Below are 22,705 nucleotides of genomic sequence, written 5' to 3' on the forward strand. Positions count from 1 at the left end.
ACTCAAATTAAGTCTTAAACCTCATGTTCCACATAGTCTTGCTCACTCTTTGGGACAGATTCTGTCCCCTATTCCAGCTGTCATACATTGTTCTATTAATATATGGCAGCTATTAATGCACTGCAGCTGGCCAGGGGAGATTCCCAGCAGCATAGGTTTGCCATAAGTGACCCTAGGCTGCTGTCTTTGGAAGACCTGGCATAGGAGATGTGCCAGATTCACATGCATAACACATGGCACTACAGGGATTCAGGACTGCCATAAATGGAGGAACCAGGGCTGCTGTTTTTGCCTCAGGAGCAGCCCATAATCGGGAACATGCAAAGGTGGCATAAAACCACCTTCTCTCCTCTCTGTGCAGCATAGAATTAAATCCTTTGATTTTGTTTTTTAATGCTTAAACATTTTGCTTATCCAGTCCATTTTAGGTTGACTTTTTATTTGTGGAGTCTAGGATGTTGTTAACTTTTCCCCTTTCCCTCTCTTCTTGTAGGTCTTGATGATTGCTTGCAGCAGTATATTAAGAACTTTGAGAGAGAGAAGATTAGTGGGGACCAGCTACTACGTATTACTCACCAAGAACTGGAGGATCTGGGAGTCACCCGAATTGGCCACCAGGAGCTTATCTTGGAAGCAGTTGACTTGCTCTGTGCATTGGTAAGCTTCCTGGAAAAGCAGGAAGGAAAAAAAACAGGAAATGTATATTATTTGAGAAACTGCTAAATTCTTGACATTAAATTCTAAATTGCTTATATATTGTAAAATACGAAGTAGTGCAAGCCATCATGCTGAGCTGCTGATTAGAAAGAGGCTTTTAATTTAATAAATGGATGTCACAGATTTGAGGCTGAGAGGCTTGCACATCAGCCTTAAGAAAAAATCAGCCCATCCTAGATCAACTCCCCTTCTCAAAGGCTAGTTTCTATTCAAATTGAAATGTGAAATTGTTGTATGAGAGTGCAGTAATTGGATTCTGGTTGCCCTTTAAAAACAAAAGGTCCTGATATTAATCAAGTCAGTTTCCAGTGTCCCTTTCATGCACTCCCTTAGAGTATTATAAATTACATGTTGGATGATTATTCCAGTTTGTTAAAACATAGCTGCTTTTATTTTACAGTAAAAAGGATTAACTGTTGAAATAATTATCTAATGTGTAAATAATATGTATGCTTTCTGGCATCTGGTTACAGACATGAATGGTATAACGTGCACTAAGAAGGTTGTCTACATTCTCAGCTGTGGGATAGGTGCTACTACTGGGTATGGGATTATAAAATGAGAAGATAGTGGATAATTCCACTAAAATGTTCTCGATTTTTTCCAAATTACTGGGGTTTTTAATATGAGCTAGCTTTCAGAGCTTCAGAAGCATCTGTAGGGAAGCCTAACTCCAGAGGAGCGAATCCAAGATGAAAGGTTCAAATACTCTTCAGGAGGCTTTGTGGTCCTGTGTATCTGCCAAAGTTGTTTTTCCATGTGACAAGTCTGTATGTCATATTGTTGTGTCTTTGGTGGGAGTTTGGAGTGAGCACGGGACTCAAAAAGAAGAGGGAAATATAGTAATACTAGAAATAAGACAGAGGTTGGATTTTGAACACACTTTCCCCTAGGAACATTCTATACAGTTGTACCACTGTTGACGATGACACACAGAACTTCAGTGCAATAGGAGAATCTAGTCCTGTGGTCTGAACATATTTAAAATTTTGTGTGCGTGTGTATATATATTTTTATAGAGAGAGACACACACACGGGAATCTTCTGAGAACTGTTGCAGATGTGCAGAGGGATGTAAAGTAGGTTACTTGCTACAGTATAAAGTGCAATGAAAACATAAAGAAAACAAATTTTAATTAACTCAGAAGAAACAAACTCGAAATTAGTGTGTCTGGAGTGGCTGCACAATAGTGTGCACCAGATAGATTGTTGCACTGAGTGAGCATTGTTTGTTATAGTTGGTATATGCTTGTTTCCTCATGCCCAGTTACCATCATTTATTTTCTGAGAAATAGGTGCACCATATATTTATAATTACCACATACATAAAATAATATAATGGAGTTGGATTACATGCACCAAATATGAGGAATTTGTAGTGAAGGTTAAGCGTCATGCTTAGTTTGTGCTGTTGTCTAGACATTGGTGATAAATGTTATGTATAGGTATGTAGGAAAGATAGGGTATACTAACCTTATTTAAGCAAGTGCTTAATTGATTACCTGTACCACCTTTCCTAGGGTTCTTTTAATTTCATTTGCTTAACTGAAGAAAAGGATTCAAGTTGAATTTAGTTTTACTGAGTTTATTAAATATCCTTAACAGTAGCAGCTAAGAGTATAAGGATGTAAGACAACAAAAATAGTATTGAGTTATGATTTGGCTAGCACAAACTAGAAAATTGGTTGATATAACCATTTACATTTTTCAGACTCAAATCACACAACCACGATAGAAACAATACTTACACTTAATCACTTTGTTTAGATTTTTGATTGAGTTCCTCAGAATAGGCCTCACTTCTGCCAACTGGTTATCAACACCAGTGTTGCTAATGCAAAAAGGGAAAAACAATCCAAAACCAGAGCACAAGACACAGTTTGGTCAGTTACTTAAGTGCCAATTCACCCAGGTCTCCTCTTCCTTCTTTATTGGCTGGTTAAATACCACCTGATCACATTCAAGGTTTTGGTCCTTCTCTTCCATTCACCTTCAAGGGATTGACCTAAATTAATTGAGGAACCACCTCACTCATTATTTCCTATGACAGCTGCATTTCACTGGAACTATGCCAAGTTACTTATGTGCAGGAGACACAACTTCCTCTAAATCTGATTCATGATTGTGCAGCTCATGTCTGAAGGACAGTAAAATGACCTCAGTGCAATGAAAACATAGTGAAAAACTCACTACTTTGATTAATCTTCCTTTAGTAACACCACCACAATCATGTGTTTAAACTCAAAGCCCCTAGAGATATTCTGGAGTTCATTTAAGTGTGTGAAATATTAAGAAACCACGGTGATGAGTGTGGTATAAAAAATTAGGTAACCAGATGAATCACCAGGGAAGGATTTCCTCCCTTCTCCCCTTCTTCCCCCCATTCTTTTAATTTCTTCTGCGAAGTCTGAAACAACATTTTTTTACAAATCCAGATAGATAGCACAGTGGAGGCTATCCAGTTTATTGCATTGATTGCAGCATGTATGATTACCTGCCTTGTGTGCAGGTTGCATATATGTGGATTCAGTGCCAGCAACTCAAGGCCCCCTGAGACCAAGTACAGGCTCTTGAGACCAGAGTGGCTGAATTAGAAGAGCTAAGGGAGATAGAGAGGTACACAGATGAGGCTTTCAGAGACACAGTAGAGCAGTTTCACCCCCTGTCTGTTAGTCTCTTTGCTGTAGAGGAAGATGAAAGTCTTGGGAAAAGAGAAGAACATCAAGGTGGAGTGGAGGGAAACAATCTCATAATTGAGGCCACCCCTTCTAGATGATGTCATGGTATCCTCTTGCACTGAGGATATCCTTCCAAGGAAGGAGATCACTGTTAGGATTTTATTATCAGAAACATAGATAGTTGGGTTTTTGATGGCTGGGAGAACCACATGGTGAATTGCCTGCTGGGTGTGAAGGTTGCTAAGCTCTGAGAATCATAGAAGATTAGGGTTGGTAGAGACCTCAGGAGGTCACCTAGTCAAAGCAGGAACACCACCAACTGAGTCATCCCAGTCAGGGTTTTGTCAAGCTGGGCCTTAAAATCCTCTAAGGGTTGAGATTCCACCACCTTCCTAGGTAACTCATTCCAGGCTTCACTACCCTCCTAGTGAAATAATGTTTCCTAATATCCACCAAGACCTTCCCCATTGAGGCGTCTGAATAGATTTATGTGCAGTGCTGGGAAGGAGCTGGTGGTCATGGTACACATAGGTACCAATGATGTACTGAAAGATAGGAGAGAGGTTCTGGAGGCCAAATTTAGGCTGTTAGATAAGAAATTAAAGTCCATGACCTCCTTTGTAGCATTCTCTGAAGTGCTTCCAGTTCCATGTGCAGGGCCAGTTAGGCAGAACGTCAGGCTCTCAATGCCTTGATGTGATGATGATGTTCAGCAGAAGAATTTAGGTTTATTAGGAACTGAGGCACATTTTGGGAAAAGAGGAACCTATATAAGAAGGATGAGCTCCACCTAAACCCAAATGCAGAGCCACATTGCAGGTGTGTAAAATTAAAGAGGAGTTTTAAAAATAAGGGCTGGAGAAAAGTGGACAGGAACAGAGGATAATGGGACATGGTAATCCCACAGTACAAAATATGTAGAAATGACAGAGCAGGTTATGCTGGTGGGAAAGTGGCAGTATATGTGACCGAAAACATAGTCAAATATAGTAAAAATCTTAAATTAATCTGACTGTACCATTGAATTTTTATGGATGGAAATTCCATGCTTGAATGCCGTTGTGGAGAAACTAAATGAATTCCTTGCATCGGTCTTCACAGCTGAGGATGTAAGGGAGATTCCCAAACCTGAGCCATTCTTTTTAGGTGAAAAATCTGAGGAACTGTCCCAAACTGAGGTGTCATCAGAGGAGGTTTTGGAAACAAATTGATAAACTAAACAGTAATAATTCACCAGGACCAGATGGTGGTGTTCACCCAAGCGTTCTGAAGGAACTCAAACGTGAAATTGCAGAACTACTAACTGTAGTCTGTAATCTATCATTTACATCATCTTCTGTACCAAATGACTGGAGGATAGCTAATGTGACACCTGTTTTTAAAAAGGGCTCTAGAGATGATCCTGGCAATTACAGGCTGGTAAGCTTGACTTCAGTACTTGGCAAACTGGTTGAAACTACAGTAAGGAGAAGAATTGTCAGACACATACAGTAGATAAACATAAATCGTTGGAGAAGAGTCAGCATGTTTTTTTGTAAAGGGAAATCATGCCTCACCGATCTGCTAGAATTCTTTGAGGGGGCCAAAAAGCATGTGGACAAGGGGGGATCTAGTGGATATAGTGTACTTAGATTGTCAGAAAGCTTTTGACAAGGTCCCTCACTAAAGGCTCTTAAGCAAAGTAAGCTGTCATAGGATAAGAGAGAAGGTCCTCTCATGGACTGGTAACTGGTTAAAAGATAGGAAACAAAGGGTAGGAATAAATGTCAGTTTTCAGAATGGAGGGAGGTAAATATTGATATCACACATGGGGTCTATACTGGGACCAGTCCTATTCAACATATTCATAAATGATCTGGAAAAAGGGGTAAACAGTGAGGTGGAAAAATTTGCAGATGATACACAACTACTCAAGATAGTTAAGTCACAGGCAGACTGCAAAGGGCTACAAAAGGATCTCTCAAAACTGGGTGACTGGGCAACAAAATGGCAGATGAAATTCAATGTTGATAAATGCAAAGTAATGCTCACTGGAAAACATAATCTCAAATATACATATAAAATGATGGGGTCAAAATTAGCTGTTACCATTCAAGAAAGAGATCTTGGAGTCATTGTGGATAGTTCTCTGAAAACATCCACTTAATGTGCAGCAGCAGTCAAAAAAGCAAACAGAATGTTTGTAATCATAAAGAAAGGGATAGATAATAAGACAGAAGATATCATATTGCCTCTATATAAATCCATGGTACGCCCACATCTTGAATACTGTGTGCAGATGTGGTCGCCCCATCTCAAAAAAGATATTCTGGAATTGGAAAAGATTCAGAATAGGGCAGCAAAAATGATTAAGGGCATGGAACAGCTTCCGTCTGAGGAGAGAATAATAAGATTGGGACTTTTCAGCTTGGAAAAGAGACGACTAAAGGGGGATATGATAGAGGTCTATAAAATCATGACTGGTGAAAAAGTAAATAAGGAAGTGTTATTTACTCCTTCTCATAACACAAGATCTTGAGGATATTATAGACTCATAGACTCATAGACTCTAGGACTGGAAGGGACCTCGAGAGGTCATCGAGTCCAGTCCCCTGCCCTCATGGCAGGACCAAATACTGTCTAGACCATCCCAGATAGGCATTTATCTAACCTACTCTTAAATATCTCCAGCGATGGAGATTCCACAACTTCCCTAGGCAATCTATTCCAGTGTTTAACTACCCTGACAGTTAGGAACTTTTTCCTAATGTCCAACCTAAATCTCCCTTGCTGCAGTTTAAGCCCATTGCTTCTTGTTCTACCATTGGAGGCCAAGGTGAACAAGTTTTCTCCCTCCTCCTGATGACACCCTTTTAGATACCTGAAAACTGCTATCAGGTCCCCTCTCAGTCTTCTCTTTTCCAAACTAAACAAACCCAATTCCTTCAGCCTTCCTTCATAGGTCATGTTCTCAAGACCTTTAATCATTCTTGTTGCTCTTCTCTGGACCCTCTCCAATTTCTCCACATCTTTCTTGAAATGTGGTGCCCAGAACTGGACACAGTACTCCAGTTGAGGCCTAACCAGCGCAGAGTAAAGCGGAAGAATGACTTCTCGTGTCTTGTTTACAACACACCTGTTAATGCATCCCAGAATCATGTTTGCTTTTTTTGCAACAGTATCACACTGTTCACTCATATTAAGCTTGTGGTCCACTATGACCCCTAGATCTCTTTCTGCCCTACTCCTTCCTAGACAGTCTCTTCCCATTCTGTATGTGTGAAACTGATTGTTCCTTCCTAAGTGGAGCACTTTGCATTTATCTTTATTGAACTTCATCCTGTTTACCTCAGACCATTTCTCCAATTTGTCCAGATCGTTTTGAATTTTGACCCTGTCCTCCAGAGCAGTTGCAATCCCTCCCAGTTTGGTATCGTCCGCAAACTTAATAAGCGTACTTTCTATGCCAACATCTAAATCGTTGATGAAGATATTGAACAGAACCGGTCCCAAAACAGACCCCTGCGGAACCCCACTTGTTATACCTTTCCAGCAGGATTGGGAGCCATTAACAACTACTCTCTGAGTACGGTTATCCAGCCAGTTATTCACCCACCTTATAGTAGCCCCATCTAAATTGTACTTTCCTAGCTTATCTATAACAATATCATGCGAAACTGTATCAAATGCCTTACTAAAGTCTAGGTATATCACATCCACCGCTTCTCCCTTATCCACAAGGCTCGTTATCCTATCAAAGGGATAGGCGTATGATATTGGACGTATGATATACCTAGACTAAAGTCTAGGTATATCACATCCACCGCTTCTCCCTTATCCACAAGGCTCGTTATCCTATCAAAGGGATTGGCGTATGATATTGTGAAGGCCAAAACTATAACAGGGTTAAAAAAAGAACGAGATAAGTTCATGGAGGGTTAAACAGGGTTAAAAAAAGAACGAGATAAGTTCATTTGCCATGATGGGCAGAGATGGTGTCCCTAGCCTCTGTTTCCCAGAAGCTGGGAATGAGTGACAGGGAATGGATCACTTGATGATTACCTGTTCATTCCCTCTGGGGCACCTGACATTGGTGCTGGAAGACAGGATACTGGGCTTAGCCATACCTTTGGTCTGACCCAGTATGGCCATTCTTATGTTCATAATAAGATTATAGAAGTAGGAATATACTGCAGAGCACCTGCCCAGGACAGTTTTGGTGATTTTGAAATGCTCAGGGAGATTAGATAGTCTGGAGAAACAGAAAACCCAGTAGTAGTGGACGATTTAAACTATCCCCATACTGGCTGGGAGCATGCCACCTCAGGACAGGATGCAGACATAAAATTTCTAGACACCATTAATGACTGCTTCTTGGAGCAGCTAGTCCTGGAACCCACAAGGGAAGAGGCAGTTCTTGATTTAGTCCTAAGTGGAGCACAGGATATGGTCTGTGAGGTGAATATAGCGGAAACATTTGGTAATAGCATCCGCAGTGTAACTAAATTTAAATTTAACATGCTGCGGGAGTGGGGAAGAATACTAAAGTAACCCATCACAGTGACATTTAACTTCCAAAAGGGGAACTACACAAAAATGAGAGCGGTAGTTAAGTGGAAATTTAAAAAGAAGAGCCACAAGAGTGAAATGCCTGCAAGGTGCATGGAAGTTTTTTTTAAAAACACCATAATAGAGGCTTAAACTAAATGCATACTCCAAATAAAAAAAAACAGCAAGAGGAAGAAAAAAAAGTCACCATGGTTAAGCAACAGAGTAAAAGAGGTGGTTAGAGGCAGAAAAGAATCCTTTAAAATTGTAAGTCAAATCCTACTGAGGAAAATAGAAAAGAGAATAATCTCTGACAAGTCAAGTGTAAAGTATAATTAGGCAGGCTAAAAAAGAATTTGAAGAGCAACTAGCAAAAAACAAGAAAACTAACAGCAAAACAATTAAGTACATCAGAGGCAGGAAGCCTGCCAAACAATCATTGACGCCAGTGGACGATCGAGGTGCTAACGGACCACTCAGGGAAGACCAAGGCCATTCTGGAGAAGCTAAATAAAATCTTTGCATTCGTCTTTTCTGCAGCAGATGTGAGGGAGGTTACCACATCTGAGCCATTCTTGTTAGGTGACAAATCTGAGGAGCTATCCCACACTGACGTGTCAGTAGAGGAGGTTTTGGAATAAATTGATAAATTAAACAGTAATAAGTCACCAGTACCAGATAGTTTTCACCCAAGAGTTCTGAAAGAACTCAAATATGAAATTGCAGATCTAGTAAGTGTGGTATGTAACCTATAACTTAAATCTGCCTCTGCACCAGGTGACTGGAGGATAACTAATATAATGTGAATTTTAAAAAGCCTCCAGAGGCAATCCTGGCAATTATCGGTCAGCAAGCCTAATTTCAGTACCAGACAAATTGATTGAAACTATAATTAAAAAAAAAAAAGAATTATCAGACACATCCGTGAACACAACATGTTGGGGAAGAGTCAACTTGGCGTATGTAAAGGGAAATCATGCTTCACCAATCTATTAGAATTCTTAGTGAGTGTGAACAAGGATGAGCCCATGGGTGTAGTATACTTGGACTTTCAGAAAGTCTTTGACAAGGTCCCTCACCAAAGGCTCTTAAGCAAACTAAGCGGTCATGAGATAAGAGGAAGGGTCCTCTCATGGATCAATAACTGGTTAAAAGATAGGAAACAAAGGATAGCAATAAATGGTCAGCTTTGAGAATGGAGAGTTAAATAGCAGGATTCCCCAAGCATCTGTATTGGGACCAATGCTGTTCAACATATTCATAAATGATCTGGAAAAGGGGTAAACAGCGCTGAATTTGCAGATGATACAAAATTACTCAACACAGTTAAGTCCAGAGCAGACTGTGAAGCATTACAAAGAGGTCTCTCAAAATTTTGGTGACTGGGCAATAAAATGACAGATGAAATTTAGTGTTGATCAATGCAAAGTAATGTACATTGGAAAACATAATTGCAACTATACATACAAAATGATGGGAGTCTAAGTGAGCTGTTACCACTCAAGGAAGAGATCTTGGTGTCATCATGGATAGTTCTCTGAAAACGTATATTGAATAGGCATCAGCAGTCAAAAAAGCTAACAGAATCTTAGGAGCCATGTAGAAAAGGATAGAATATAAGACAGAAAACATCACAATACTGCTATATAAATCCATGGTACGCCCACACCTTGAATACTGCATGCTATTCTAGTCATCTCAGCTTAAAAAAAAAATAAAAAAAAGGGAATTGGAAAAAGGAAAAGAGAAGGACAACAAAAATAATCAGGGTTATGGAATAATGTCCATATAAGGAGAGATTAAAAAGGCTAGGACTGTTCATCTTACAAAAAAATGGTGGGGGAGAGGGATATGATAGAGCTCTGTAAAATCATGAATGGTGTGGAGAAAGTGAATAAGGAAAGGTTATTTGCATCTTCACATAACACAAGAATTAGGGGTCACTCAAAGAAATTATTAGGCACCAGGTTTAAAGGTGAAAAGTATAAACTGGAATAAAAAAAGAATTAGATACATTGATGGCAGATGGGTTCCTCAGTGGCTATTAGCCAAAATGATCAGGGATGCAACTCTGTGCTCAGAATGTCCCGAAACCTCTGACTGCCAGAAGCTAGAAGTGGATGACAGGGGATGGATCACTTGATAATTGCCCTGTTCTGTTCATTCTCTCTGGAGCATCTGGTACTGGCCACTGGACCATTGGTCTGACCTGGTATAGCCATTCTTATGTTTTTATGTTCAAGGGTTCTGTGGATTGGGATTTAGGAGGCTGTTTCTTGACAGCATTTTAAAAACTGTGGGCAGACCTTTGGATGGTAAAAATTGGCGTAGCTTCACTGATTTATGCTAGCTGAAGATCTGGCCTGAAGATCGGTCACCTAATGAAACCATCCTTGAAGTGCAATCTATTGATGGAGAATGTAGTGGTGGGCAAAGGAAACCCCCTCTGAAAGAAGGAAATAATACATATTTTTACTTTGAGTCTTGCATAGGTCACAGGGAAAGTAGCAGATACAGTGTACTTAGAAACTTAATGTCAGTTGCTTAAATTTCTATGGCTGATACTAGAACTTGATTTTATTCGGTGCATTCAAAATTGTGAATATTGAGGATTACTGCAGACAAGGCAGCTGTGTGATTTGCCAGAGAAAATATTGATGTGCACACATTATTAAATTAGTTATCATAAACATGAAACATTTCTGTTCAAATGAATGGAAGAATAGAACTACTTTATCCACGAATGAGTCCTCTTAAGAATATACTTTTTGTCTTAATCTCATCTTCTGAAACCATTTCCTAGACAGAAACCCTTTCCCCTGCCTTTATCACTAGTTAGATCTCAAAATTACATTTGTCAATAATGGTGAACGTTAAACTTAATTAGCCCTGTGCTAGTGAGAGAAGATTCTATTTAGGAGTGGAAGATCATAAGTACTAAAGTTAAAATTTATTGACAATATCTTCTTGTTCATAGGAGTAAAATTACTTATCCTTTTTATCATTGGCCTTTATAAGCTACAGTTGCATTCATATATATATCTGTTTCTTTCCCATCTTTGGCCTGAACTAAACGATAGAATCAAAATTTCATAACTGATCAATAAAATGAGGACGTAAAAGGATATCTCCAATATCACACAGGTCACTTTGAAAGTTCTTAATGCTTTTTTAAGGTGTAGTTGAACAGTTCACTTAGAACCTTGTGGGAAAACTATGTTGATGCTAAATGATTCCCCTTCCCACAAAATATCAAAAACAGAGAAATCATGGGTAGGGGTCTCAAGAGATGGATTCTCTCCTCACTGAGGTGTTCATTTACAGAGATATCCCATGCACACATTTCTCTCTGGACTTCCTTCCCCTGGGACTAAGGCCATGGAAACTGTAACCAAAATTGATGGATTCCCAGGGAGCTGTGGAAGGCCAGGCATCTGGTTGGAGGGGCTGTGTTCATGCATGGGCTTTTTGGCTGGTGCTGCCATTGGAGTTATGTCAGTCACTAGGAACTCCTTATGGCCCCATCTGGCATCAGGACTCCTGAGAGGAGGATCTGGGGAAAAGATAACACACCTCAAAGCTGTATTACCTGTTATGGGGAGTCTTTGAAGGGACCTGATGGGGATGATGATTCCCTTTTGCCTTTGCTTATTCAGTTTTCTCCTGGTCCATCCAGCCTCCATCCCTTCCCCACACATGTACCTCAAACCCATGTAGGAGGGAGGAGGATGGCACTGTGATGTTACCTGATTTCCCTTTCTGTGGAGAAATAGGCCTGTGCACAAAACTGCCTCTGCCTCTCCCTCCATGTGAAATTAAGGGGTTTACAGTCTGTGTTGTGGATCTGAATTTTTAGTTATTTATTTATTTTAAAGGCTGCTTATGAGAGTTTAAAAAGGTGCACACCCATTCAAAGGAATTGGTGTTTAAAGACGTCCATTATGGAATTACAAGTTTTAAACTGGTGTCACATTCATGACAATGCCAGTGGTTTTACTGCTTCCTTTAAGATATCAGTCTGAGATCTGGGTGTGATGTTTACTACCGTACAATAGTATTCTGACATCCTAAATTATAGAGGAAAGAGAGCAGTTGGCTAACTAGGACCACAATGATCTATTTGAGAGAACATAGAGAAAAATAAGGGTAATTACTGCTTTGTTTTATGGACTCTGATTAAATTGGACTAAAAAAATAACTGTATACATGCTTTATTAGTGATAATCTTCAATGTCATAAGCAGAATTTGCCTTTCTGATACCCCAGTAGATAGTGCAGTGATACAGAAATCGCTATCTGAAAAGCACAGATGGGATTGCTGGGACCAATATCGTCATTTATGTGAAACTCTCAAACTCCAAGGAGTTGTGCAGAATTGCTTTCCCTCACTTTAGCAGGATAGTATTGATAAACATTGCAATCACTTGGGCATAGTTTGCTTTTCAGTCAGCAAAATCTCATAGCAAATGTTAGTAATAACAGAAGTGTTGTTGTAGCTGGGTTGGTCCAAGGAGAAGAGAGACAAAAGATGGGCAAAGTAATATCGTTTATTGGACAAACTTCTGTTGGTGGAAGAGACAAGCTTTGAGCTTCACAGTGTTCTTCAGGTCTGGAAAAGTCATCCAGAGTGTGTCAGCTAATTTATAAGTTGGGACAGACTGCTAAGCATAAGGAGTACCATATGGAGTATCATCAAACAATTATAACCCATGCTCGATTGGGACCACTTTCTGAAAGAAATCTTTCCCAGACCCCCTCTTCTGGCCTTCAAACTACCCCTCCCACCCTGCCGCAACTCACCAAGCTTATCATCAGAACCAAGCTCCCCACACACCAGGACACACCAATTCAAAGCAGCACCAGACCCTACCAAAACAAGAGATGCAAAACCTGCAGATGCATCTCCACTACTACAATAATCAAAACCCTCTACAACAGAGCTTTTCAAGATCCATGTGTCCTGCATGTGTATATCACAACATGTGGTGTACCTCAAGCAGTGCATCAAATGCTCCAACTACAGCTCTGTGAGTGGAACCAAGCAATCATGCTCTCGAATGAACTCAAACAAAAAAATGATGAAAGACAAAAATATCCTATCAGTCATAAGAATGGCCATACTGGGTCAAACCATCTAGCCCAGTATCCATTCCCTGTTGCTCATTCCCAGCTTTTGGCAGACAGAGGCTAGGGACACCATCCCTGCCCATCCTGGCTAATAGCCATTGATGGACCTATCCTCCATGACCTTATTTCATTCTTTTTTTAACCTTGTTATAGTCTTGGCCTTCACAACATTCTCTGGCAAAAAGTTTGATAGGTTGACTGTGAAGAAATACTTCCTTTTGTTTGTTTTAAACCTGTTGTCTATTAATTTCATTTGGTGACCCCTAGTTCTTATGTTATGAGGAGTAAATATAACTTCCTTGTTTACTTTCTTCACACCAGTCATGATTTTATAGACCTCAATCATATTCCCCCTTAGTAATCTCTTTTCTAAGCTGAAAAGTCTCAGTATTACTAATCTGTCCTCATACTGAAACCGTTCCATACCCTTAATAATTTTTGTTGCCCTTTTTCTGAACCTTTTTCAATTTCAGTATATCCTTTTTTGAGATAGGGTAACCTCATCTGCACACAGTATTCAAGATGTGGGTGTACCATGGATTTATAAAGAGGCAGTATGATATTTTCTGTCTTATTATCTAGCCCTATGGGCATATACTTTTCAAAATGTGATAGCTTCAGATCTGACCTCTTAGTCTTTGTCCTCAGAGGAAATGTGTACATCACTTTCAAAAGACAAGCCTGGAAACTTAAATTCATAACTCCTGCTAGATATTAAAAATCATGGTCTCAACGGAGACTGTTTTTTTTTGATTCATTACAACAATTTGTAACCTACTTACCCCTTTTTGTCTTGAGACTGCAGAAGTGTTAATTGCCCACTTCATTTTAAGTGGTTTCTTGCAACATGTGTTTACCCCTTCCGCTTAACAATCTGTTCCACCGTGTTTTTAGCTGTGTCATTCTGTGGCACTCTGGTTACCTGCAGAAAAGCTCTGTAAAGCTCCAAAGCTTGTCTCTTCCATCAACAGAAGTTGGTCCAATAAAAGATTGGACCGTCTTGTATCTCTCAATAATTAAGTCATTTGGAATAAATAATTATTGAAACAAAGCTAGTCATCTTATTGTTTTGTATTTATGAAGATGAAGTGTGAGCAGCACACACTGTATACTTATAAAACAGCATAATTTAAACAGTGTAGATTAACCTTCTTGGCAATGCCGCTTCAATGCAAAAGAAGGATGATACGCTTCTTAAACTTTGTGTTGGCATTTAAAGACCCTGGAAGAGGTGGCAGGGTCTGAAAAATATATTTTGTCAATGGAGCTAGGAGCAATACATGTAGTTAAGGGTGCCCAACAATTCCCCTTATAAAAGCCTGTTTTCAGTTGTTTATATGTTTATAACTTTGCTAATATCTTACCGTTTGGGCTGAACTTTTCAATGCCGGCTGTTTGCCTCAGGCTTTTTTTGTTTTTGCTTTTTGCTTCAGCTAAAATGGTTCAGCCATTTTTCAGAATGAAGCTTGGGAAAAATATTGTTTGCTTACGTTAAAACACATGCACACACACATTTTGCAACCGTTTCATCAAACACCTCCTTCCTTTGCAGCAGACTTGAAATTTGGCAAGGTGGTTGCCCTGGTGCCTGGCCAAGTTTTAAGTCTCTGAAAATCTCAGTTTGCACAAGCTCAGTAGAGACTTATTCAGTTTGGTGGCTAAATTCTCCACCAGAGAATGTTTGTTTTTTCTTTTTGAGTTCATTTGAGAGCATGACCAGGACTTCTGCAATTGCTTTTCCTGGCTGATTGGGTGCTCAGGGCACAGGAACTGAGAGCAGGCAGACTGTCTTTTCTGTGCTCTCAATTATCCATGTCTAGCACCCATTCAGTGAGATCAAAAAGGAGGAGGCAGCTACACTGGAATGCAGAGAGGTGAGAAATGTGATGTGGGGGCAAGAGAAGAGAGGCTAGAACAGGTGGGGGACAGGAGCTGGGGAGTGAATCACAGCAGAGTGGTCAGGAACTGGTGGTGAGGTATGGTGGGGGTTTGGATAGAAGTAGAAGGGGAGTGAGGCTAGGGGCACAGGGGCAGAAGGATCTATAACCACTAGAGCACATACTCCCTTCCACAACCTGGAATTGAAAAATCCTGAGTCTTCACATTCCTCTGCTGTCAGCAAATAACTGAATCCCAGTAGCAGAGTATGTATCTCATCTCTCCTCTGTTGTCTGCTCCACACAGAGGATAACAGCCTACTACAGCTGTCATTTACTCTGTTACTTCAAATGGTAGAGGTTTGTACATCGAAATATTCAAACCTTGCTGATGTACCATGTGGTGTCAATATTCCACATGATGGAATGTTTTTATTTGTTTTCTTTTGACATAATTTTTTAAAGAACATTATTAGAACTACAAAGTCAAGCACTTTGAAGTTGGAAAATGCCAGAATTAAGGTTTCATGAAACCTTAATTTGAACCCCTGTTCTTTTGCATCATTATACAGTCTTTAATTATATGATCACACAGAATGTTTTTTACAAGATGTTGCCTCATTCAGAGAATGGGTAAAATAATAATTCAGAGGAAAGAAAATGTATAACTTCATCCTTGTAAATTTTATTCATATCATCGAGAAATGTCAGGCATAATCAAGAAGTTACATTCCTAAATATGTAATTTATTATTTAAGATGTAGTGCAGTTATCTTGTAGACTTTAGCATTTATATTTTCAAAAGGGTGTCTTGATGATTTAAACTAAAAGCATTTTTTAAAAGATCCATAATTATTCTTGTCTTTAAAATATGTTAGGTGTAATGACAAATTTTCCAGAGGGAGAAAAAAAAATCTTCTACTTCTGTTATTCATTCAGCTGCTGCTGCCTAGGGGTGTCAACTTTCTAATCACACAAAACCAAACACCCCTGCCCTGCTACCTGCCATGAGGCCCCGCCCCTTCCCAGAGAGCCCCCCGCCCGCTTACTCCATTCTCCCTCCCTTCGTTGCTTGCTCTTCCCCACCCTCACTCACTTTCACCAGGCTGCGGCAGGGGATAGGAGTGCAGGAAGGGGTGAGGGCTCTGGCAGGGGGTGTGGGCTCTGGAGTGAGGCCAGAAATGAGGGGTTTAGGGTGCAGGAGTGGGCTCAGGGCAGGGGCAGGGAGTTGGGGTGTGGGAGGGAATATGAGGTGTGGGCTCTGGGAGGGCATTAGGGTGTGGAAGAAGGTTCTGACCTGTGAGAGGGGGTTCAGGGTTGGGCGGGGGTTTTGGATATGGGCTCTGGCTGGGGCACGGTTACATCCTAGGTGGAGGGGCCACGATTCCTGGCCAATGGGAGCTGTGGAGCTGGCGCTCAGGGCAGGGGCAGCACGGGGAGGCCCCATGGCCACCCGTGTGCCTGGGAGCTGGACATGCTGGCCGCTTCTGGGGATTGCAGGGAGCCGAGGCAGGCAGGGAGCCTGCCTTAGCCACACTATGCCACTGACTGAACTTTTAGCGGCCCAGTCAACAGTGCTCACTGGAGCTGCCAGAGTCCCTTTTTGACTGGGTATTCCAGCTGAAAACCAGATGCCTGGCAACCCTGCTGCTGCTGCCTTCTCCAGGTGGGAGGCAGCAGCTCAATACATCACCATCATTGGGGTTCTATATATTCCTGTCCTAGTTCTGTTTCTATTTTTCCTTTGCCTCAGGCAGAAATATTTGCAATAATATCTACTCTTGTGTTTCGTAGAGTAGTCCTTTTCTTTGTGGTTTGGGTAATGTTTATTTTTCACCTAAACCAAATAGTTTCTCAGGCATTTCTGTTTTTTTTTTATCCTCTACCTGAAATGGTATCCCTTTTTTAACATCTTCTATAAGAGGTAAAAATTTCTACAGGTCAGAACCACTTGTATCGCTTAGTAGGTGGAACACACAATGGGACTGTCTGTCAGTTGTTTATACTAGAGAATTCAAGTGAATCTACATAGCAGCAAAGCCATTCTGATCAATGAAAATGTATTCTTCCTCCACATGGATTGCAGCAGCTTTGTGTGGTGAAAAGGGAGAAACAATGGTTGAGGGAATTATGCAAGGTGGTCATATGGGCCTTTCTCTACCTTGTATGTTTTTAAAAGACATGCAGTGACTTTGATCTCAGATGTGCTCAAAGACATCAGGACAGTAGTGCCAGTGTAAGAAACTATGGTCCATCCACCTATCTATTTTAAACACCCATCCACCCATCTTTGAAACTGCTATTGGAACTGAGGCGTGGATCCCAGCAGCTCTAAACTGGTGTGCTGACAGAGCAGCTGTGGTAGAGTTAACACTATATATGTGCTACCAGTTTGGAACATCCAGACTTTCTTTTTATCTATGCTGCGGTGTGAAGTGCTTTAGTCTATTAGCAAATATTCAACTAGTTTTTCTTGGGTTTGTGTTTTTGAAGTGGGCTTTTTTGTTTTGTTTTGATAGTTAAGCAACTTTGTTCAAGCTAATCCAAAGTGGTCTCATTTTGCTTTCCCCCTCATGGTATCAAATGGCTAGCCCTACCAAATTCAAGATCCATTTTTGTCAGTTTTGTAGTCATAGGATTTTAAAAATAATTAATTTCATGAAAAGAACAGGAGTACTTGTGGCATCTTAGAGACTAACAAATTTATTTGAGCATAAGCTTTCGTGGGCTACAGCCCAGTTCTTTGGATGTGCATCCAAAGAAGTGGGCTGTAGTCCACGAAAGCTTATGCGCAAATAAATTTGTTAGTCTTTAAGGTACCACAAGTACTCCTGTTCTTTTTGCAGATACAGACTAACATGGCTGCTACTCTGAAACCTATCATTAATTTCATTATTTCAGCTATTTAAATATCAAATTTCACGGCATTGTAAGTGTAGGGCTCCTGACCTAAAAAGGAGTTGTGTGTGTGTGTGGGGTATCATAAGGTTATTGTAGCAGGGGTTGTGGTATTGCTACCATTACTTCTGCGCTGCTGCTGGTGGCGGTGCTGCTTTCGGAGCCAAGCAGCTGTGCTACTGCTGGCTAGGAGCCCAGCTCTGAAGTATTTGCAGAAGTAAGGGTGACAATACCATACCATACCCTCAGTCAGCAGTCACCACTCTCTGGCCACCCAGCTCTGAAGGCAACAGAACAGAAGGGTGGCATGGTATGGTATTGTTACTCTTACTTCTGTGCTGCTGCTGGCGGGGTGCTGCTTTCAGAGCTGAGTTTCTGGCCAACAGCCGCCGCTCACCAGCTGCTGCTCTTCGGTCACCCAGCTCTGAAGGCAGCGCAGAAGTAAGAGTGGCAAAACCATGGGTCCCCTAAAATAACCTTGCGAACTCCCTAGAACTCCCTTTTGGGTAAAGACTCCCAATTTGAGAAACACTGGTCTCCCCCATGGAATCTGTATAATGTGTGGTTAAAGCGCACAAAAGACCAGATTTCACAGTGGGAGACCAGATTTCATAGTTTGTGACGTGTTTTTCATGGTCATGAATTGGTAGGGCCCTACAAATGGCACAGAGCATTTGCAGGCAGAATGAATAGGCTGTGCCCCCCACCCCACAAAATATAGAAATAATTGATGGTGATTGGTGCTGCTACTTGTCAATTTGAGAAGGAGCTGCAATTCATCACTCACAAACTGTCATATGAAGATGTAGAAAAGCAATTAGCAGGTAAAATTTCTATTAATGGGCCCCACAACCTTTAGCTCAAACACTGCTGCTAAGCTTCACAGATTTCTGTTCTAGTTTAGTTTCCTCAGGTTCTTATTTTCTGATTGTTATAGAAGACTCCTTTAGAGCCATTACTGCAGTGTTGTGGTATGATTAGGGTAACTCCTGTTGCAATGGAGTTCAGTCATTCATGTCTTTCAGTTGTCAAAAGAGATTTCTGAACTTGTTTAATCTCTGGTAATTCTTGAGTGGTTGGTTTTTATTTTGGGTTCTGGAACCATAATATTTTCCATAGCATGCAATTAAATCTTTTTATATTGCTTGGAAATAAATGCATAGTTTTGCTTAGAAAACTACATTGATGGTGATGCATTTCCAAATTTAAATTATGAGCAGACTTGGGAATTATTACTTGGGCAAGTTTTTCCAAGCTTAACATGTACAACTTTTCTTTTTAATATAGCCCAGTGATGGGGGGAGTGTTGTTAGTTTGGCCACTGTTTTAAAGGAATTTTTACTTAAGGGAGTTTTAATAAACACAGCTGTGCAAAATGATATTCTGGCAGAAATTTGGTATATCCACATTCCTTGCTATAACTGTATTCTATTTTGTATAGAGACTTCATTGAAATAGACTCCACTACTAATAGTGGAGTAAAATAGTTCTAAAATTTATTGATTTCAGGCACTAGCTTGTGCTCCTGATTGTTGTTATTTTTTAAATGAGAGCAGGTGATGGCTCTATAAGAGCAACAGGTTTTGTTGTTTTTACCATCCTTATTTCCCCTCCCCCACCGGTGCCAATGAGGGAAGACATCCAAAAGAGAGACAGACAATCTTTAAATAGTCGTAATGTGCAATTTTAACTTATGGCCCTAAGCTTTCATAGTAATTACTTTTCTAAGTATTTTTTTTCATATAAATCTGTCATGATTCACATGAAGCAAAAGTGTATTAAGAATAGTATTCTAAGCCTGTATGCCTTGATGTAAAAGTGAAGAGTTGAGCAAAATTGCATATTATTATTATTAGCTTAATTATTTATTATTAGCGTAATTATTTATAGTAGAATTCAAGGCCTAAACCTTGGTTGGAGTGCCATTGTGTTAGGCAATGTACAAGCACATAACTGTCTTAAATAGCTTACAGCCTAAATAGACAAGACAGGCAGAGAGGATGCGGGGGAAGAGAGATGAAGGGACTTGTCCAGATTGTCTCAGCAGGTCAGTGGCAAAGCCAGAACTAAAGTATACATGCTCTCAGTCTAGTGCCCTATCAACTAGACCACACTGCCAAAATCACATCATTGCTTACCTCCCTCCCTCCACAACAACAGACAAGTAATTTGCATATTTTAAGTATAGCTATAAAGATCTGGTAACTAGTTTAAACAAAAATCTCAAGAGCAAAGATACTTTTGTTTATGGTTGCATCTTCATCTTTTTGTTAAAGCAGCAAAGAATCATGTGGCACCTTATAGACTAACAGATGTTTTGGAGCATGAGCTTTTGTGGGTGAATACCCACTTCCTCAGATGCATGTAGTGGAAATTTCCAGGGGCAGATATATATATGCTAGCAAGCAAGTTAGAGATAACGAGGTCTGTTCAATCAGGGAGGATGAGGCCCTGTTCTAGCAGTTGAGGTGTGAAAACCAAGAGAGGAGAAACTGGTTCTGTAGTTGGCAAGCCATTCATAGTCTTTGTTCAAACCTGAGCTGATGGTGTCAAATTTGCAGATGAACTGAAGCTCAGCAGTTTCTCTTTGAAGTCTGGTCCTGAAGTTTTTTTGCTGCAGGATGGCCACCTTAGGGTCTGCTATAGTGTGGCTAGGGAGGCTGAAGTGCTCTCCTACAGGTTTTTGTATATTGCCATTCCTAATGTCTGATTTGTGTCCATTTATCCTTTTCCGTAGAGACTGTCCAGTTTGGCCGATGTACATAGCAGAGGGGCATTGCTGGCATATGATGGCGTATGTTACATTGGTGAATGTGCAGGTGAATGAACCTGTGATGGTGTGGCTGATCTGGTTAGGTCCTGTGATGGTGTCGCTGGTGTAGATATGTGGGCAGAGTTGGCATCAAGGTTTGTTGCATGGATTGGTTCCTGAGCTAGAGTTATTATGGTGCGGTGTGCAGTTACTGGTGAGAATATGTTTCAGGTTGTCAGGTTGTCTGTGGGCAAGGACTGGCCTGCCACCCAAGGCCTGTGAAAGTGTGGGATCATTGTCCAGGATGGGTTGTAGATCCTTGATGATGCGTTGGAGGGGTTTTAGCTGGGGGCTGTATGTGATGGCCAGTGGAGTCCTGTTGGTTTCTTTCTTGGGTTTGTCTTGCAGTAGAAGGCTTCTGGGTACACATCTGGCTCTGTTGATCTGTTTCCTTATTTCCTTGTGCGGGTATTGTAGTTTTGAGAATGCTTGGTGGAGATTTTGTAGGTGTTGGTCTCTGTCTGAGGGGTTAGAGCAGATGTGGTTGTACCTCAGTGCTTGGCTGTAGACAATGGATCGTGTGATGTGTCCGGGATGGAAGCTGGAGGCATGAAGGTAGGCATAGCGGTCGGTAGGTTTTCGATATAGGGTGGTGTTAATGTGACCATCACTTATTTGCACTGTGGTGTCAGGAAAGTGGACCTCCCGTGTAGATTGGTCCAGGCTAAGGTTGATGGTGGGGTGGAAGCTGTTGAAATCGTGGTGGAATTTTTCCAGAGTCTCCTTCCCATGGGTCCAGATGATGAAGGTGTCATCAATGTAGCGTAGGTAGAGAAGGGGCGTGAGTGGACGAGAGCTGAGGAAGCATTGTTCCAGGTCGGCCATAAAGATATTGGCATATTGTGGGGCCATGCGGGTGCCCATAGCAGTGCCACTGATCTGGAGATATATATTGTCATCAAATTTGAAATAGTTATGTGTAAGTATAAAGGCACAGAGCTCAGTAGCCAGTTGTGCTGTGGCATCATCAGGGATAGTGTTCCTGACAGCTTGTATTCCATCTGTGTGTGGGATGTTTGTGTAGAGAGCCTCTACATCCATGGTGGCTAGGATGGTGTTTTCTGGGAGATGACCAATGCATTGTAGTTTCCTCAGGAAATCAGTGGTGTCACGGAGATAGCTGGGAGTGCTGGTGGCATAGGGTCTGAGTAGAGAGTCCACATATCAAGACAGTCCTTCAGTGAGAGTGCCAATGCCCGAGATGATGGGGCGTCCAGGATTTCCGGGATTGTGCATCTTGGTTAGTAGATAGAATAACCCTGGTCGGGGCTCTAGGGGTATGTTGATTTCTTCTGGTGTTAGTGTAGGGAGTGTCCTGAGTAGATGCTGTAGTTTCTTAGTGTATTCCTCAGTGGGATCTGAGGGAAGTGGCCTGTAGAATTTGGTATTGGAGAGTTGTCTGGTGGCCTCCTTTTGGTAGTCAGACCTGTTCATGATGACAACGGCACCTCCTTTATCAGCCTCTTTGATGATAATGTCAGGGTGGTTTCTGAGGCTGTGGATGGCATTGCGTTCTGCACGACTTAGGTTGTGAGGCAAGCGATGTTGTTGTTCCACGATTTCTGCCTGTGCACGCCAGCGGAAGCATTCAATGTATAGGTCCAGACTGTCATTTCGACCCTCAGGAGGAGTCCATGTGGAGTTTTTCTTCTTGTGCTTCTTCATCTTTTTGTTGTTGTTACTCTTAGATTTTGCCAGTTTCTAAATTAGGATGACCAGATGTCCTGATTTTATAGGGACAGTCCCAATTTTGGGGTCCGTTTCTTATATAGACTCCTATTATCCCCCACCCCCTATCCCGATTTTTCATACTTGCTGTCTGGTCACCCTATTCTAAATATTGACGTGATCATTTACATATCTCGTGCTAAAATAGCATACAAATAGGGATGCATTAAAGATTTAGTCCTCTAGAAGAAGAGGTGAAAAAGACATTGTTTGAATCTTTGGAGTATAATTAGTTATCTCTGCCTCAGTTGGGTTTTTATCTAAAGTATCAACATATATAAGATAAATTTGGAAAATGAGCAGAAATTAAGTGTGAGATTAAATTTCTGAACAAATGCAAG

The 22,705-nt window shown here is 40.9% G+C and overlaps 1 protein-coding gene across 5 annotated transcripts in view; it reads left to right on the forward strand.

Moving 5' to 3' along the window:
* The window catches only part of CNKSR2 (connector enhancer of kinase suppressor of Ras 2), a 370,061-nt gene that overhangs the window by 55,264 nt on the left and 292,092 nt on the right, over positions 1-22,705 (forward strand). For all 5 annotated transcript variants that reach the window (XM_030574665.1, XM_030574679.1, XM_030574688.1 and 2 more), the window contains exon 2: positions 494-657. In XM_030574665.1, coding sequence (XP_030430525.1) covers positions 494-657 — 164 coding nt within the window. The remainder of the gene's footprint in view (positions 1-493; positions 658-22,705) is intronic.

This window comes from Gopherus evgoodei, chromosome 1, assembly GCF_007399415.2.
Source record: "Gopherus evgoodei ecotype Sinaloan lineage chromosome 1, rGopEvg1_v1.p, whole genome shotgun sequence".
NCBI classification, from domain to species: domain Eukaryota; kingdom Metazoa; phylum Chordata; order Testudines; family Testudinidae; genus Gopherus; species Gopherus evgoodei.